General features: G+C 40.8%; 2 protein-coding genes across 4 annotated transcripts in view; one reads left to right on the top strand and one right to left on the bottom strand.

Moving 5' to 3' along the window:
• The window catches only part of LOC124633035 (inactive rhomboid protein 1), a 159,938-nt gene that overhangs the window by 78,587 nt on the left and 61,910 nt on the right, over positions 1-19,441 (top strand). The gene's annotated exons all lie outside the window — the stretch shown is intronic.
• Positions 8,306-9,494, bottom strand: LOC124633036. The gene has a single exon (XM_047168125.1). The coding sequence runs from the start codon at positions 9,441-9,443 to the stop codon at positions 8,484-8,486; it is 960 nt and encodes a 319-aa protein (XP_047024081.1). The 5' UTR covers positions 9,444-9,494; the 3' UTR covers positions 8,306-8,483.

The following is a 19,441-nucleotide window of genomic DNA, read 5'->3' as shown; positions in this document are numbered from 1 at the left end:
AGTTCTACTCGAGTTCTTAAAGAAATAAAAGCCGTGTAACTCGAAGTCAGGGCTTTAAGAATAATCCACTGAAACTTCTAGAATTTATTACTGTAGTCTGACACTTGTAATTTTTATACAGGTCTCGGTTTGCCAATTATACTTATTTCAATCTCTGTAAGGATGGTCACATTTTATGTTCGGAGAAGTTTGTATAATGGTTTGGACATACAGGCAGTAACCAAAGTCTATATAACAAACGAAATAACATATAGTTATCGGCACGAATCTTGAGCTCTGACCTTCACCTGCGCAGAAGTAATTTATTAGCAATGAACCAATCCCGAGTGACGGCTATGACGCGATGCACTGCGGGCCAATCACCGCTTTAGCCCGCCCCCGCGCCTTACTTCATACCACAAAAGGGACCCAATAAATTACTTATGCGCAGGTGAAGGTCAGAGCTCAAGATTCGTGCCTATAACTATACAAAAACCTGATCATTAAAATCTTAAATGCAAAACCTATGTTCTGTGACCTTTAGATATCTCTGAGGTCCTGGTTGTTTAATTCTTTAGTTTTGGGACAATTCAGTGTCGGGTATTTTTGTATTTTCATTCTGCTAATGGACTTTGTTGCTGACTTTTTTTTTGCAACTATTTTTAGAACTAGTTACTTACAATAAAAGTCTAATTCATTAACAAGCCAGAAATAGCTTCAACAATCACAAATTCAACTATTGTCTGTCTTTTTGTATGCAAAAATCATTAACTCGTGAGGACTTCCTTTTTTCCAAAAGTAGGTGAAATTTTACCATTCTCCAATGAATGTAGTGTATTCTGGTTGACGTCACTCCAATTATAGGGTGGCGCGATAAGACGAGGGGTAAGCAACCATCCGAACGCCTGACTTTCTTAATTAAGAGCCCGATCTTCAACCGATAGGCGCGGACATGCGATCTACTTGCTGTAACTGCGCTGTTTTGGGAACATTATTTTAATGTTTTATTGCAAAAAAAACATAAGTACCACGTTATTTAATTTTAGATTATTTTGATTTAGGATATAGATTTTTATACAGACAGATTGATCTTGTTTATTTAATGTTTACTGAGAACGGGGGGGGGGGGACAATGTTGGGACAGCCACAATACCTATTTGATTTCAAATTGATGGCTAATTGTTTTGAGTGAGCATTAATGAAAATAAATCACCTAATCCCCAGATAAAATGTTTACAAACTCCCGTTCTAATCTAAAATTAGCCATCAAACAAAAGATTACCCAAAAATAAGGTCGAAAGCGCTTATAAGACTCTTTGCTAAGGACACGTCGATACGCCTTCCATTTTAAGCTCCGAATAAATTTTTCATGACGTTATGAAGTAATTCTTCGGCAACATGACATCTTGTTATTAACAAGTTTGACGAACCACTCGACGAAACTCTAGCAGCCTCGTCGAACTCTCTGGAACTTTCTAGAAGGGCACATACTTATGCTATTTAGGTTAATACTTTATGGTAAGGGAAAGTGTTTCGACTTTTGTTCCTACGACATAATAACACCGTTTTATGTTTGCACTTATGGTATACTTGTTAATATTAAAGTTGTGACCCGTTTCCGAATGTACGCTGTCTGAATTTTGTAAGCTAAAATTTCTGGGTATACCTACAAAAGTTTTGAATTTCTTCGTACAAAAATATATTTTTGGACTCCTGTTAGATTTTTTTTTATTTAAGAAGTTGCGACTTTTCTTTTGAAATTGGAATCAAGTGCTTCGAAGTCGTCTATAAATTGTATTCCATTCATATTTAACAATATTTTCTTAGAAATGTCGCACTTTTATAGATAAAAATTATAGTGTTGGCGTAATATTTTCATTGAATGATGTAATATTTTGTTCAGTTTATTTTTGGCGTGTCTACAAGTTTCTTTGGGCTCAATAAGCTATACAAATTCAAATGTAAAAAATATATTTTTAGTTGGAATTTTTTGCAGAAAAATCTAGAGTTTTCTACCACAATAGTGCGTTTTTCTAACTTAGATTAAATTGACTCGTGTTACTCCAGAGTGAACGTGTCAAATGTCGTTAACAGACCAATTACAAGTAACATCATGTGAAGGGTCTGACAAACAAACTTTCCCATCACGGACAGTTCAAAAGGTTCTTATTGAAAAACTTGTCTGCTTAAGTGTACCTACAGTTAGTAGGTCAACGGGGACTTTGCGACTTGGCCGTGTTGATGGTGAATCAAATATTATAATAATGTATTTACTTATGTAGATGAGTACAAGGTCATGTCTATGTTCTTAAAAAGGTTGAATGGAGTTATAATAATCGTAACAAGTCAGTAATCTTTTTCAACACCATCAAATTAGAGAAGTTTTCTGATGCTACTAACTGGAAATCAAAAACTCAGTGCGATATACCTAGTGTGAATTTTTTACATCACATAAGTTTTTGTCGCAGTTATAAAGCTATGTCTATTGTTATTGAAATATGATTTCAAAGCAAGCTGTAACAAGATGAGAAAAGGTTCGCACTGTCTATGAGAAATATTTAAAGGGCGTTCATAGCAAAACTTGTTTGCTTAAGTGTACCGTATTTAGGTCAGCTGTACGGTAACTTTGCAAATGACGAAGTAAGCCGTGACTTAGATTGACGGCAGTTGAATGTACGGCCTTTTAGGGCGAAGGATCGTTTGAACTCAGTGGTAAATGGCTCGACCACTACTTGGGTTTGCAAAAATTAATGGATGTAAACAAGGTATTTTTATCTAAATAAATCTAATATCTATGAACATATTAAAAATATGAGTAACTTTAACTTAGACTATTAGGTTTTCAATACAGCAACCTACTTTGAATTCTTGTGTTGTATCCATATCAAACGAAGCATTCTTTCATTGTTCTCTCTGTTTTCTCAAAAAATCTATATTACTAAAAAATAATACTTTTTTCAAGTTCTAGTTCTTTGTTCATTTGATCTGAACGCGTCCTTAAATTAGTATCCCAGTCTTAAGCTATCCTTGTAACATCAAGTCCTATTATATCTGTCTTTCTCTAACCATAATCTGCCTGAATAATGACTTAAGAAGTAATTGAAGTTCCTGACCAGTTGGGAAATAGTGGCCTTAATTAAAATAACTAAGTAATCTCCGTGGGAGAATAATAAATTACCGCCCTGGTTTCACGAGGTGGTCTAGATACAGAAATAGTATCCATTTATTTGAAATTTCTATGTAATCAATCGTGTTTTATGTAGGTTTCTGTTAAAAGTTGAAGTAGACAATGAGAATAACTTTATTTGTATTGTAAAGCTGAGTTGACACAGAACGAATATACTCGAAAATTAATCTGACCGTTTCGAATATAAAATGTAAACAAACTGGTTTAAAATATGAGGTGAAACGGTGTCAGACTTTTTTGGAGTGATTTGTGATCACGTATGTATTCATCATGTATGATAATGGCCTCATACCACCCGAGGACACCGCCTGTTGGAAGGTTGGCAAGCCCAAAATTACACTTGTACCAAATTTCGTAAACTTTTCTTTGTAGGCCCTTAGCATGATAACTGTTTACAACATATAAAGCACTCGTGGTGGGCCTTTACTAAAGGGTAACTCTTTAAAAACAAAGAAGATTTTACTCTTAATATTGACATATCCACGCCTATCCCGCAGGTAATCATATAAAAATACAAAAAAATATCAAATACACAAGCACCATTTAAAGTGGACTTGAAAAGACAAAGTTCTAAGTCAGTTTTAATTGCTTTCTACCTATCTGATAGGTCGCCATTGTTTGACCGACATCCTAAAGTAATGTGCCCTTATCTTTATTCGACGTTTTTATGACTTTTACATTAATTCTTTAGATGCTATGTTTTACTGATGAAACTTGATACTTCTCATGATTAGTTTTAGAACTTTAAAGAAACGTTCTATGGTCTTGTTTGTTCTTGTTGTTTGGAATAATTATTTTAAGGCTGCTTTTCGGTATCGTGGTAAGACTTCATGTCTTTATAATTGATATTCGAAGGTTATTTTACGTTGATGTTTGTCTGTGTGTCACTTTCAAGACTATGTGTTCAAATAAAAAAAGGTTTTTAGTTACCTGTGTTTTTCTATCAGTTTTATTGTATCGAATTTTAGGCCTCAATAAATTTCTAAACGATTTGATATAAAATTTTCAATTTCTAAGAGTTCACTCAAACAGAAAGGTTGAAAAATATAAAATGATGAATTTATTTGCAATTTATCTAATATTTTGAATTGCATTCAATATAATAAATTATTTGAAGTTATATGAATCGTCTCGCGTCACCATTGTATCGTGGAGTTAAATGAACTGCCTTCTAAAGTTCATTGCATGGAAATATTTTATCGAGAAAGGTGCTATGCTGTAGTCAATAACCTGCCTACGATTCTCGTAGCATCTGGCTGATATTTTATCGTAGCGAAAGTATAACTGACAAACAGTCAAGCATTGTAATATTAAATGATATTCTTATTTAAAAATGACATGAATTTGATCATTAGCTCACTGATCTAATATTCTGTTTGATGTCACTATAACTTATCATACAAAAAGAGTTGTTTATCTCACAATAAAAAAACCTTGAGTGCTATGTAAATAAAAGTACGGAGTATAAATCCCGCAGTAAAATTACGAAACAAGACAAGAGACATCACTCATCCATTTGTAAGTGTAACTCCAGTACGTAATGTTCGCAATATTTTACGTTACGGAACTTTTATACGTCGCATAAACGTACAATGAAGGTATAAAACGGCAGAAGAGGGTAAGGAAGAAAAATATGCTTTTAGAGCGCTAACGTTCACCATGGTAGGTAGTCGGAGTCTCCGGGGCGGCGTTTAATAAAGATTGGTAACTTGTTTTTATGATTTCCTTTTGCGTACGTCTTTTAGACGCATTAGACGAGTCTCTCTAGACTGTATAAATGAGAATGTAATTTTGAATTGCTGATTTATTTAAGCAGTCATTTGTTTCGGTTGTATTGTTTGCTAATGATGATAGGTCATTTAACATTGATATACAAATAACAATATTCTAACAGTCTTTAAATTAAACTTCCCTTTAATATAATTTGATCTTCAATTCAAATACGAGAAGACAGAAATGTCATTGGTGAAACCACCATCAGTTTAATTAAGCGTTCCACCAACAGACCGCCCAATAGTCTATTAGGCCGTCGTCTTGTCAAATTCTCATTTAATTGCTTGTAAAATTACCCTTTACCCTATAAAACAAGGGCACCGCGTTGACCTACACAAATCCTCGAGCAATCTAAATCATAAAACTGACATTTATATTATGAAATGCAAATCCGGACACATAAATAATATCTTCAGATACCCTATTATGAGTTTCATGGTTGTGTAAGACTATAGAGTGTACATTAAAATATTAATTAAACGTTTCGAAGTAAAAGTGAATTAATTTGTTAGATAAATTAAAGTGTGTCAAGCTGTGTCTGAGGTATAATTGTGGTGACCCAGTTCTGTGCAACATTAAGGTGACGCCCCATCGTAGGAGGTGCCGCGAGCGACACGGGAGCGGAGATGTGTGTACCGATATAATTGATATCTTTAGACAATAATACGATATTTTCCAATCTAAGATAGCCAATATTCTTGGTATCTTACTTGGAATAGCTAAAGTGGAATTATGTATAGCTAGGCACAAAAATACCAAAATAGTTGAGAGAGATTAGGCTATGAAACTTTCGTAAAATTTATAACTATCCAAAGATAACAAAAGTGAGTAAGGTGTCGTTTCACTCGAATAACTCTTCCAATCCAAATAAACACAGCACAGCTCGCGATACCGCCTCACCTAACAGGTTCGAGAAAAGAGGACGAGTTAGGTTTACCCCAAGCTCACGGATATTAATGGGGAGTTTTTAAATTTTATTCATTCGGTTAACGGCCTTTCCCGTATAATTCTAGAATTGTTTTTTTCGGGAATCTCGGTACATTAATGTTGGCAACATTTCTGGTTTTCGACTAATGTAACCCTGTTAGAGAGTTTCGGGTGCTGTGAGTTTTGACGTGAATTGATGACGATGCTGACGTCGAACGAGTTTGAATATAATTTGGGAACTGATCAATACAGTCGATGATATACTTGGAACATTAATCACAATCCGGTTCGGTAATGCAGTTGATAAGCGTTTGTCTGTATGATTTATAGTATGTATATCTATGATTAGATCTGCTTCAGTACTTATGTGGTTGTGTGTGTCTGTCTATGCCCTTTTTTTCAAAGTTTAACATAATCTGTTGAAGTGATGATAATATTTAAGCGATGTTTTGACGTGAATTGATGACGATGCTGACGTCGAACGAGTTTGAATATAATTTGGGAACTGATCAATACAGTCGATGATATACTTGGAACATTAATCACAATCCGGTTCGGTAATGCAGTTGATAAGCGTTTGTCTGTATGATTTATAGTATGTATATCTATGATTAGATCTGCTTCAGTACTTATGTGGTTGTGTGTGTCTGTCTATGCCCTTTTTTTCAAAGTTTAACATAATCTGTTGAAGTGATGATAATATTTAAGCGATGTTTTGTTCTTACTGATGTAATTTATAATAGTAAAATATGCTGTGTTAATCACGTTTATTTGTCATAAATTTTTAATTAAAAAAAAAATTATGATACCTACATTTTTATATGAAGTCTTGAAATAATAAAATCAGTGTGTCGAAATTGTTTTGTTGTAATTTAGATATATACAAAAAGTCGCTGACTTTACAATGCAAATAGTGACTTCACCGGTGAATGCATGTCAAAGTTGCTTGTAACGAGTTTTTAATGTAACACTTTTCAATGCAAAGTTTTTGGACGTCTGCCATTTGTAACATGCCATGCATTTGAAATGTTGTTTAGCCATCGGTTATGCATTACTGACCGTTAATGTATTCAAATGTTTTTGTTGTGTATGTGTTCTGTAAGTTTTGCTTCGGTATCGTTATCCTGTCAAATACTCGTACGTATTATTAAAGTACAGGGTATAACTTAATAATAGGCATGATGACAAATTTTTAAATTCCTTTGTATGATGTAGGTATACGTCTATTTTATATGAAAAATTATTAATTTTAAGAAAATGCGAAGTTTTTTTATCAAATAATTGCATTTTTCTCTGTCCACTTTGAATCCGGCGCGAAAACGCTTGTCAGTGTCATGTCGTCACTTGTGACGTCACGACTGAAATTACAAGACGCAAGTAAACAACGCTCGTGCAATAATTAAGTTTTTTGTGTTATTAAATATGAATTCGAAAGGGCATAGGTGTTGTGGGGTCCCCCAGTGTAAGAACACATCCAAAACAACTCCTGATAAGTTATTTGTATACGTTCCTCACAATAAAAAAATACGAAACAAGTGGCTTAAACTTGCAAGGCGAGATTCAAAAGCAATATTGCCCAGGGTACAACTTTATTTTTGTGAAGATCACTTTGATGTAAGTTATTACATAGTTCTCTAGATTCTAGCATAGTTTATAATGTAAATAACTATTTCGAGGTTAGGTTTCATCTCTCATTGTTTTTTAATTAAACTAGTATACTTACATGGAAGTTTTAACATTTCTAAATTCAGCTGAACAAAAATCTTTATTTGATGCCAAAAACTTTCCCAGCATTATGATATCAATTCTAGGCAAATTAGCGCTGTTTGCCTTGATAAATCCGGGCTCCATAACTCGTGTTATAAACAATTAATTAATTAAAAACAAAGATCGCAGTGGAAGTTCACAATAACGAAATGTGACGTTCGCGCGCTTTCGCGCGAGTTGTTTTCAGAGATGACGTCACGAGCTCTGATTGGTGTTCAAGATATCATGGCGGATTGCCTTATTTCGTAATTTTATTTTATAAAAATACATATTAATCACATTATTAATAAAGAAAACAATGCGCGTTTTATATTCCAAGCTTCAAGTTTAATTTAATAAATATATTATTTTAATGATTTTTGATTACTGTCATCATGCCTATTGTCATTATGGTCGTGATATCCCAAATGAATTGACGGTTTTAGTATTAAAAAGGAAATACTTCGAATATAATATTTCTATGTAATACTTAAGAGTATTTTATAGAAATATTGAAGTAAGTAAGTACTTTTTAAGAAAAGTCATATTATCCTTGCACTAACGAGGCGTTTAATATTTGTCCAGTGGTGGACATTTGGAAGTTTAATAATGAAAACCTCAGTTTCTTCGCAATACAGGTTTAATAATCTGAATTCTTGATATTTTACAAAATGAAATTATAGATTTTCTGGCGACGCAACCGTGTACAATATAGAAGTGAGTAATATAAAAAGTTTGCGGGTGAACGTAAAACAAAAAATAATTATTTGATAGTATCACATCAAAGTGTAACTTGTTGCTATTAAAAATCACTAGGCGTAGGTATGGCGCAGACATCTTCCCCCCCGTTGAAAGACTCCTTTCAACTACATCAGTCTTCATCCGGTAAAGATGTAGGCAAGGGACAGATCCGAGTGAGAGGTCTCCTGAAGCAACCTCTGGTAGTTTGCACATCTGCGACTCGCGTGACTCCGTCGGGCCCCGGGAACAGGCGGCTGACTCGTCCCATTCGCCAACTGAGTGGTGGGACATTATCCTCATGGAGAAGAACTAAGTCGCCGACCTTTAGGGATGCTGATTTAGTACGCCATTTTGAGCGCTGCTGTAGCTCTGCTACATATTCCCTTTGCCAGCGCTGCCAAAAATGTTGATGTATTTGTTCAAGCTTCATGTAGCGTTGAAGGTTGTTCTGGTTCTCGTGCTCGAGCGATGGACCAGGCAATGCATTTAAGGCACGCCCTATCAGAAAGTGACCGGGAGTTAGGAAATGGTAATCGTTAGGGGAAGGGGAGAGTGGGCATAAAGGTCTACTGTTGAGTACAGCTTCCACTTGTGTGAAAAGAGTACATATCTCCTCAAATGTTAAATGATTGTTTCCCATAACGCGTTTTAAGTGGTATTTCGCGGATTTAACGCCAGCCTCCCAGATGCCGCCGAAATGTGGAGCATACGTGGGAGAGAACACAAACTTCACACCTTCATTGGTAGCAAAATCAACTACAGGCTCATGATTGGTTTTAAGAAAATTGCCTATTTCCTTAGCAGCTGCAACAAAGTTGCGGCCGTTATCGCAAAATATCTCCGCTGGCTTGCCCCGTCGCGATATAAATCTGCGTAATGTCATAATAAAAGCGTCTTTGGACAAATCACTGACGGCTTCCAGGTGCACACATTTATAGCGAAAACATACAAACAAACATAAATAGGTTTTAGTTAATCGTGCACCTCGACCCTTTCTATTTAGCGTGAGGAACGGACCAGCGAAGTCAACGCCAACAGTACGAAATGGAAAATCAGGTGTGATGCGCTGTGCAGGTAAGTTTCCCATCATGGGAGTTAATGTTTTACCTTGAATACGTCTACATCTGACACAGGCATGTACTGTGCGGCGGTTTTTTTTTTTTTTTTTTTTTTTTTTGGTATGGCATCTCGCAGTTCAGCCTAGGAGGCCGTGTACTGCTTAACCGGACTTTTCCCTGTGGATGCCTAGATTTTAAGGCCTCCAGCCAGGGGCGTAAAACAACTTATAAACTAAGCGACTGCGCTAAGGGTACCCCCTGTGGGGTCGGACCTCGGCTTAGGGCGTCGCTGGGGAGGCAGCAAAGGGACAGGCTGGATCATATGATCATTATTATTGAATGGGGAATTTAAAGCTACTGGCTCAGCTCGCGGGCTGGCTCGATGAGCAAGGGTCGGGAGGACAGAGATCGGGACGTCGCGGCGGACCTCGGCGGCGAGGTTTGTACGAACGCGGTTTGTGTTTGTGTAGGGTACTAGTGAGTTTACTACTCTCTTGGAGGACAGTTATCTCATCGTCAGGTTCTAGAAGGGCATGCCTAGGGCGGCGAATCCTACTGATGCGGGAGGGAGTGTAATTACTGGCTGACACGATAAGTGAGTTATCGTGTTTCTCAGCGCGTTCGAAGTACCGTATGGCGGCACGCTTCATATACTGGCGGATGGTGGGGATTTTTAAGTCGAGATGAAGAATCTCATTTCGAACATAATAGGGAGCTCCTGTGATTTTCCGTAAAGCACGGTTTTGAAGGGCCTGCATTCTGTGAAGGCGGCGATGGCTTGCCTGTGCGAACACAGGGCAAGCATACGTCATGACGGGGCGTATGCACGATACGTAGAGGCGTAACTTGCATTTAAGAGATAATTTGCTCTTTGAATTGAGCAAGAAGTGCAATCTGCCGTACACAAAGGCTGCTCTAGAGCGCACCTTACGTATGTGCTCGGCGAATGAGAGGCGCTGGTCTAAGATTACACCTAGATATTTGGCATGCTCCTTCCAAGGAATCGGCCTACCAAACATGGTGACTGACGGGGGCGCGGGAGGAAGCCTACGGCGAGGGCTCGAAAAGAGTATGGCCTGGCTTTTGTCGGGGTGGAGTTCGATTCTCCATAGCCTAGTCCAGACACCTAGGGTGTTGCAATAGGCTTGGAGATGTCTCACTATGGCGGCTGGGCTGCGGCCTGAGCAGTAGATTGCCGTGTCGTCGGCGAATAGGGCTAATTGAACATGCTTGTTCTTAGGAATATCGCTAGTGTATAGCGTGAAGAGGATGGGGGAGAGTACCGAGCCTTGTGGGACGCCAGCTTTTATAGGGTGGGCCGAAGAAAGAGTGCCGTCAATGCGATAGCGAAAGGTGCGATTCGACAAAAAGTCTCGTAAGATGACGACGAGACGGTCTGGGACACCGAGTTGGTAAAGCTTGTAAATCAAGCCTTTGTGCCAGACTTTGTCGAATGCCTTTGCTATATCGAAGAGAATCGTACCGGTGAGTTGGCCACGTTGGAATCCGTGGCTCACACCTTCCACGATGCGGTGGACTTGTTGGACACAAGAGTGATGGGTTCGAAAACCAAACTGTTCTAATGGAATAAGACTCTTTGCTTCGACGTAATCTTTGAGACGCTTATAGATAAGTATCTCGTAGATCTTGCCGAACACATTGAGTAAACTGATAGGGCGATAGCTGGACGGGTCTGATTTTGGTTTACCGGGTTTGGGAATACCGATTACGGTTGCCTCTTTCCATGCCTGTGGGAACAAGTTATGGGTCATGGCGCAATTGAAGATCGCGGTCATGAGCATTACGAGGGAAGCGGGTAGGATTTTGAAAACTTTATTGGTTATTCTATCTGGGCCCGGAGCTTTACGGGGTTTGAGACGTTTGATGATCTCTGCCACTTCGTCTGGAGTGACGGGAGGCAAGGGATCGTCGGGGTCTTCTTGCGGTGGTAGGGAGGATCTGCGCTCGACCTCGGCTTCGACCTTTAGTAGGTGAGCCGGGTCGACCGGTTGGGTACTAGGCGAGCATTGAGCCTCGAGGCTGTCGGCCAGACATTCCGCTTTTTCATGGTCCTCGAAGGCGAGGGAATTGTCGGGGCGTTTGATCGGCGGGGTGGAAGCTACTTCATCGGATTTGAGTTTCCTTTGAAGCTGCCAGAAGGCTTGATGAGTCGGCTCGAGTTCGCTCAGCGTCTTGTCCCAGCGCGTTTGACGCATCTCAGCAAGGCGTTCCTTTACAGCACGCTGTAAGTTACGCATGTGAGACTTGTTAGCGTCGCAGGGAAAAGTACTGTAGGCACGGACAGCCGCGTTCTTCTCGGTCACCAGAGCACGCACGTCATCCGGGAGCTTGAAGCGATGAAAGCTCGTCGCTTCAACTCTACGTGAACACTTGTCCACGGTGGATTGTACGTGCTCGGTGAACGAGCCGATCGCGCCCGTCATGTCAGCGACTGAGTTGATTTCATCGGGAATTGATTCTAACTGGGCGGAGGAGGATTTTAAGCTTTCGCTTAGCATTCTCCAGTCCGTGACAATCTGGGTGGGAGGAGGGCGATCCGGGTCGAGTGGGCTTGAGCGCGAGGCTAGTTCCACAAGAACCGGTCTGTGGTCGGAGGTGAGCTCGTGTAGTACCTCGATCGAATGTAAACGTAAGTTTACGTTCTTGAGGAGCGCTACATCGAGAACGTCGGGAAGGTGGTCGACTATATTAGGAAAGTGAGTGGGATGCATCGGAGCGATGACATCGAAGTTGAGGGATTCACACTGATTGAATAGCAACCTGCCTCTTGGAGAAGTAGTGTTGCTATTCCAGGCGGGATGTTTGGCGTTTAGATCGCCTGCTATTATTACAGAGTCGCTCAGGCCTAGTAAGGCTCTGAGATCGTTCGTGAAAAGGATCGGGTCGTAGGACTGAAAGGATGAGGACGTGGGAGGGCAGTAGGCCGATACGAGAGTGATCGACTGGTGCTGGGACATGGCTAGTCGACAGATTGAGGCTTCAATGCAGCTTAAGTCGGGGGGAGTGATCTCTACACAATGTAGCGATCTTTTATAATAGATAAGCGTGCCGCCTTTGTGGCGTGTGATCCTGTCATTTCTAATTAACTTATAGTTAGCTATATTAGGGCCGCGTACACGCGGCTTTAGGAAGGTCTCTTGTACGAGAAGAATGTCTATCTTATGGGATTGTAGGAAGGCGGAAATCTCGTCGCGTTGGCCGAGAATACCGTTGGCATTATAATAGCCAAGCCTAAGGGAATGGGGTTTAATTTTGGATGTATTATCCATTTCTATTTCCTAAAGTGAGGCAGGTTTTGAACTGCCTGGGCGACGTCTGAATACTCCTGCATAACGGAGTAGAGTTTGATAAGGTCGCCATTGCTGGCGACTATCTTCCTCGAAAGTTGTTGAGCTCTGTCGCTCGTGAATACACTGAACGTGCTCAGTATAACGTTCATAGAACTGAGCGCTGATACTGGGCTAGAAGAGGGCGCGATCGCTTGCGCTTGCGCTGGCTTGGCGGCTATAGGAGCCGCGGAGGGCGCGGAGGGAAGGACGGGAGGGACGCGAGGTAAGCTCGCGGGCGCCGCGGTGGGATTATTCACCGGGGCGGGAGTTGGCTGGTGCTGAGTTGGCCTCGGGGTTGGAAAGGCTCTCTGATGGTTGAGAGGGTTCCATGGGGAGGGCCGTTGTGGGCTGAGACGCTCGGGAAGTTGAGCGGTAGGTAGCCTCGCTGATGGGCTTTCCCTTAGCTGGCGGGCGTTTGCACGCTTGGCCAGCTTGGGAGACGTTTTTGGGGCCTTTGGGCAGCCGCGGTAGTTGGCGGGATGACCTGAGGCGCCGCAGAGTACACAGCTCGGAGGCTCGGTGCACAGAGTGCGGTCCTTGGGTCGCGGGCAGTCGGAGGTGCCGTGTTGGCCTAGGCATTTCACGCACCTAGGCTGGGCGAAACAGTTGCGCTGTGAGTGACCCCACAGTTGGCAACGGTGGCATTGGGATACAATGCCAGATCTATTTGGCTTCTCGATTGAGATGCCGGTTAAATTACATACCGATTTGATGTTAAAAATCGGGTGGATTTTAGAAGGACACGGCTCGCATACTACGAGCACCATGTCGAAGGCGTGGCCGCTGCGGGCGCGGTGCATCCTATGGACTTGCGTCGCAGGGATGTTTTGTGACTTAAGGTCACTTAAAATGTCATCCGAAGGGATTTCCTTCGGAATACGGGTAATGACGACCCGGAGAGGTTTTTCCTCGGGGAGGGAGTATGTGTGGAACGAAATGTTCCTCGCTCTTAGCGCTTTAGTTATCTCCCTATAGTCGTCTGACGTAGGGAGGACGATTTTTATACCGTTGCCGGTATTGGAGGCCGATCTGTAGTTGATCTTACGATCAACACACAGCTTGGACACTTCGGTCCATTTTGCCTTGTCCTGTAAGTATACAGGCGGCGGAGGTTTGTTTTTTGGTGCGCTTTTGGGCTTAGCGGCACCTTGGGAGGAAGCGACCTGCGAGGTCGAGGGTGACGGGGCGGGGGATGCTGTAGACACAGCGGGCGGGCTAGGGAGAGGAGATGCGACAAGGGCGATGGTCTTGCGCGCCTTGTCGTTGTTTTTGTTCTTTTTCCTCTTACCTCCCTGTACGACGGTGAAGTCGTCGTCGGAGGAAGAGGAGTCAGAGGGCTCGGAGGGTTGAGCATCCTCTGGGACGGGTGAGGCAGAGCGGGAGGACGAGGTGTCCATGCATTCGGCGTCGACGTTTGACGCAGGTGCACTCGCCTGAGTTATTTCCATTGTCTGTGAGACAATGGGATTAGGAACAATGGTCGAGTGCAGCTGGGCATCGACCATTGTATTGGGGATTACCGTTTCCGCTAATGCGGCGGTTTTCCCCGAAGAGACGATTATAGGCTCAACAATGGGGCGCGACACAGCTGCGCCGGCCTCCTTTGTTGAGCCGTTATCGGTGATAATACAATAGCGCGCTAGGCGCGGGTCCTTGATATCAAGGTTGTTGATCATGTCGCCATATTTGGCGACAATGTCTTGGTCCTTGAGGAGGACCTCGAAGAAGAATTTATAGACTTCGGTAGTCATTTTCCCGTGAGGGAAGAGGGCTACCGAGCTAAAAGAGATGGGGGCCTAATTATAAAAAACCTAAGACCTATTTCCTATCTCCCCGGGTGGATGGGCCCGGGGATGTGTAACCCTCCCTGCCGGGTATAGGCAGGGAGGTGAGTACCTATTGGTGAGCCCTAAGCTTGTAAACCGTTCGCCAGTCTTATTGTGCGAACGGGCCCTAGCCAGTCTAGTGCGAAGGGTATAGAGATACCCAACCGACACCAGGTGTGTAGCTGTGAAAGCAAACCAGATGCAAGGCACGACTAGGAGATCCCCCAAGGCCGAAATCCGAGCTCCCGTCCAATTGACTGCCTTGCCCTGAAGGGGTTCGGCGGGTGTGATTGGGTCAACACCCTCTCGGCTTCGTTGGCACCGTATGGTTTCAACCGAGAACCACGAAACTGTGGCTTTTACCCAGAAGGGGTCAACTGAATTTACTTGACACAAACGTTTTAGAAACAGGATAATCGTCCGCCGCTTTGAAAAAAGCAGCTTTAGATTGATATATTTGTAGTCGGCAGAGCGACTACGGTGAGCGTTACGTCGGGCGTAACAAAGACAAAAGTCGTAAACGGGCGAGCGCAGAGCGACACGTCCGTACACGACGAGAGTCAGAAGTGGAGTGACTGTGCGGCGGGCCAAGTGCCTACCGTTTATAGGCCACACAGTTTCTCTTACACAGGCCAGCAACAGTTGAGGCCCGGCATGCATGTTCCGTAAGTGTTCATGTTTGAAATATAATTTGGTGAGTGGATGAGAGGCGTGTAAAAGTATGGGATGTTTTTTAGTATAATTATAATTTGATAATTCTATTCTACCACCGACTCTCATCACCTTGTCATCATCCAAAAAGGGTGAAAGTGACAAGAAAGATGATTTGCTACTTAAATTTTTATTTTTTAACAAAATATTGTACTCTACAGCAAATGAAGTTTGCTGAGCAATTTTACATAGGCTAGTAAAGGATGATTCTAATTCAGTAACACTAAATTTACCAAATAATTTATCTTTAGGATTTTTATGTCTAATATTATGTATAAATCTATTTACATACGCAAATATGCGTCTTAATTTTAAAAACGATGAAAATTTATCTATTTTTAGAATTTCTGTTACAGGTTCCTGGACAACAGCGGAAGTGGATTTCATCTCAGGTAAGTCTGTTTCATTTATTAATTTATTTAAATAGGGCCAATCAGATTCAGGCTGTATTAGAAATTTTTGACCTGACCACCACAAATTAAGATTGGTAATTTGATCTGGACTTACGCCTCTTGAGATCAGGTCAGCTGGATTCTGATCAGTCGGCACATAACGCCACGACGAACTATCGGTAAGTTCATTAATCTCGGCAACCCTATTTGCTACAAATGGTTTTAGCTTTGCAGAATTACCATTCAACCAGCTGAGGACAACGCTAGAATCGCACCAATAAATGATACGATCAACCTCACATCGTAGAGAACTGGTAACTGTCTTGCACAATTTTGCAGCCAACAGAGCAGCACAAAGCTCCAGACGCGGTATTGTCGTCGGCTTCAACGGCGCCACCTTAGACTTAGCACACAGTAAGTTAACCTTTACATCACCAGCTAAGTTGTGTGACCGCAGGTACACACATGCACCGTAAGCGACTTGGGAAGCATCACTAAAGGTATGTATTTCTATATAACTAGGAGCTTCGCATAGCGTTAATCGCGGGATCTGTAGATCTGATAAAAAACTTAAATTGTTAATAAACTTGTTCCAGGATTCCAAAATATCAGAGCTAACCGGTTCATCCCAGGCCTTTTTATTGAGCCATAAGGACTGAAGTAACATTTTAGGTATAATCACGCATGGACTGAGAATACCGAGAGGATCAAAAATCTTGAATGATGTAGACAGTATAGATCGCTTGGTAACTACCTCACCTTTGTTGGGAATTACAATTGATATTTGAAGAGTATCGGTTTTAGGATTCCAATTTAATCCTAAAGTATTAGTGGATCCGCTTAAACTAACCTTGTCATTTTGATCAATGACCGATGATGACAAAATACTTGGTAAATTCGACCTGAATTTACGTAGTTTAAACCCTGCAGATTTTAGAGTGTCCGACACCTTGCGCTGAATGTATAACAGCTCGGACTCACAGTTGGATCCAGTGACCAAATCATCGACATAATGATCGTGTTTAATAATATTACCTATAAATTGATCATCGCAATCCTCTGCCAATACTGACAAACACTTGGTGCTTAAATATGTAGCACTTGCGAGACCATAAGTGACGGTTTTTAGACGTAAAGTTTTGATAGGATTTGAGTCATCACTTCTCCAAAGTATTAATTGTAAATTACGATCCTTTTCATCTAGTTCAACCATCCTAAAGAATTTTTCAATATCGGCTGTCAAAATGTATTTGTACTGACGAGCTCGAATCAAAATAGAAAAGATTGAGTCTTGAATATTGGGACCGACCATCTGTAGGTCGTTCAGAGAGAAACCTGAGGAAGTTCGTGCCGATCCATCAAAGACAACACGTGTCTTTGTCGTTTCACTGTTTTGTTTAAACACTGCATGATGGCAAAGATAATAGGATGGAACGGGATTTATAATCGGACATTCCTCTAAATGGCCTAGCTCTAAATATTCTTGAATGAAATTTGAATATTGTAACTTTAATTCTGGATTCTTACGGAAACGTTTTTCTAAATACAATAATCGTTTCTTGGCCATTGCGTAAGAATCTCCTAAACAATCTGGACTATCAATTAGAGGCAGCCTAACACAAAATCTGCCAGATTCTAAACGGTAAGTATTACGATAAAAGTGGTCTTCACAAGCCTGCTCAATTTTACTAAAATATTGCTTATCTGGAACTTGCTCCAGTTCCCAAAACTTTGTTAATTGAGAATTAATATCGGAATTATTGCATTCGTCACTATCACTGATTGAAACATGACACGGAATACTCTTTGGTAACGAACGATTCCTTAAACTTGGAAAAATAGGGCCGGCGACTAGCCAACCTAGCTTTGAGCTACGTAGCTTGGGCATGTTATGACCTAATGCTAGCTGATCACATCCTAATAGGTCCCAAAATAGGTCCGCACCTATCAAGATGTCTATTGCCGAAGGCTGATTAAAATTGGGATCAGCTAACTGTATGTCTCGTGGGATATTAAGTTGACTAATATCTATAGATTGTTTAGGAATAGCACCTGTTAACTGGTTCAACACATAAAATGATTGTACAACACTGTAGTCGTTGCTAAATGAATTTAATCGGGCAATGCAACTTTTATTTACATGTTCCGCTAAGTTGTTGCCTATACCAATAACGTTTATAGTATTTATAGTACATACCTGTAATGATAACTTGTTCATGAGTGACTGGCTAATAAATGAGGACTGACTTCCACAGTCTAATAAAGCACGCACTCGAAATTGCTTGTTTGTTTGAGGATTGATAACGTTTACCATGGCTGTTGACAAAAGAATATGATTTTCTACGAAATTATCACTAATCGAATTATTAACTGATATTTCACTTGAACCGCGATCTGTGTTAGTGCTATTGCTGCTGACTGTACTAGTATTACCTGTGCTAGCATTGTTAGAATTAGGTAAATGCAAGAGTGAGTTGTGTCTACGCTTGCACTCACGACAGGGACCCAACTTGCAATCACGTGCACGATGTCCAGTTCGTAAACAATTGGAGCATAAGTGCAACTTAAATGCTTCGTCTCGTCGTTCTTGAACACTCTTCGCTAGGAATGTAGGGCAGTCGTAAATCCAGTGGTCACCTTTACAGACAACGCACTGCTTAGTGACAGAGCCGGTGTTCTGAACTGTAGATGAAAACGACTTAGTGCTACGAGAATTATTATTATTATTTTGGCGTGATTGTGTAGCCTTGGGTGTGTCAGACTTGTTTTGGAACATAGTTGCTAACACATCAGCGCGATCAGTTAGGAACTTATTGAAGTCCTTTAGAGTGGGGAGATCGGACAAACTATTACGGTGTTCTTCCCACTTCATAGCAGTACGATTATCTAACTTAGGTATAAGAATTTTGATAATTATCATATCAAGCAGCTCATCTTGTTTAGCTAAGCTTGATAATGCTCGCAAGTTTTTTGTTACGTGGTCAACTAGAAACCTCAGTGATTTGTCTGATTCACGTTTGTGTTGTTGCTGTGTCGATTCAAAATATAACAATGAATTGAGGTGTTGATTTATAAGCTGGCGCTTGTTATCGTAACGATCGCACAAAAGCTGCCATGCAGTTTCATAATTAGTTTCGCAAATCTCTAAATTAGAAATAATTCGCGCAGCTTCATTTTCGAGATACGATACCAAATAATGGAACTTATGAATAGGCTTGATACGCTCATTGTTATGAATAAGCGACAAATAAGTATCTCGGAACTCAAGCCAGCGGAAATAAGCGCCATCGAACTTTGCAATTTGTATTTGTGGTAATTTAAAATCAACATGATGACAATGAGTTGACTGATCGTGATGACATTGTGATGAATTGTGCGAATCAGAATAGTGAGAAGTAGTCTTATACTTGTCAAGTTGCTCTTCAGCAATTGCCAGATGTGAGGTGAAGATCTGCTCAATTCCATCACGTTCATCAATCTCAGAGTCCATATTATCGCAATTAATAACCTCAATCTGAGCCTGTAGTTCATCGAATTTGCTAGACATAGCTCGTATTTTATCAATATTAATTTCTAACTCTTTAATTTGGGTTTTTGATAATTTTAAAGAGCATACTACATCTAAATACCTTTTAAATTTCGTTAAACGACCTTTGACCGAGCTACGTTTAGCAAATAGCTCCTTCAATTGTTTTGCATTACTGTCTTTATCTTCGCTTAAAGACATTTTGTTTATTAATTAATAGTATGT

Source organism: Helicoverpa zea, chromosome 9 (genome assembly GCF_022581195.2).
Source record: "Helicoverpa zea isolate HzStark_Cry1AcR chromosome 9, ilHelZeax1.1, whole genome shotgun sequence".
Lineage (NCBI taxonomy): Eukaryota > Metazoa > Arthropoda > Insecta > Lepidoptera > Noctuidae > Helicoverpa > Helicoverpa zea.
The sequence above is the reverse complement of the archived record's forward strand: the minus strand, read 5'-3'. Positions and strand labels throughout refer to the sequence as shown.

Excerpts from the sequence above, each read along its gene's own strand:
- LOC124633036 (XM_047168125.1), bottom strand. The coding sequence starts at position 9,443 with ATGATGGGAAACTTACCTGCACAGCGCATCACACCTGATTTTCCATTT.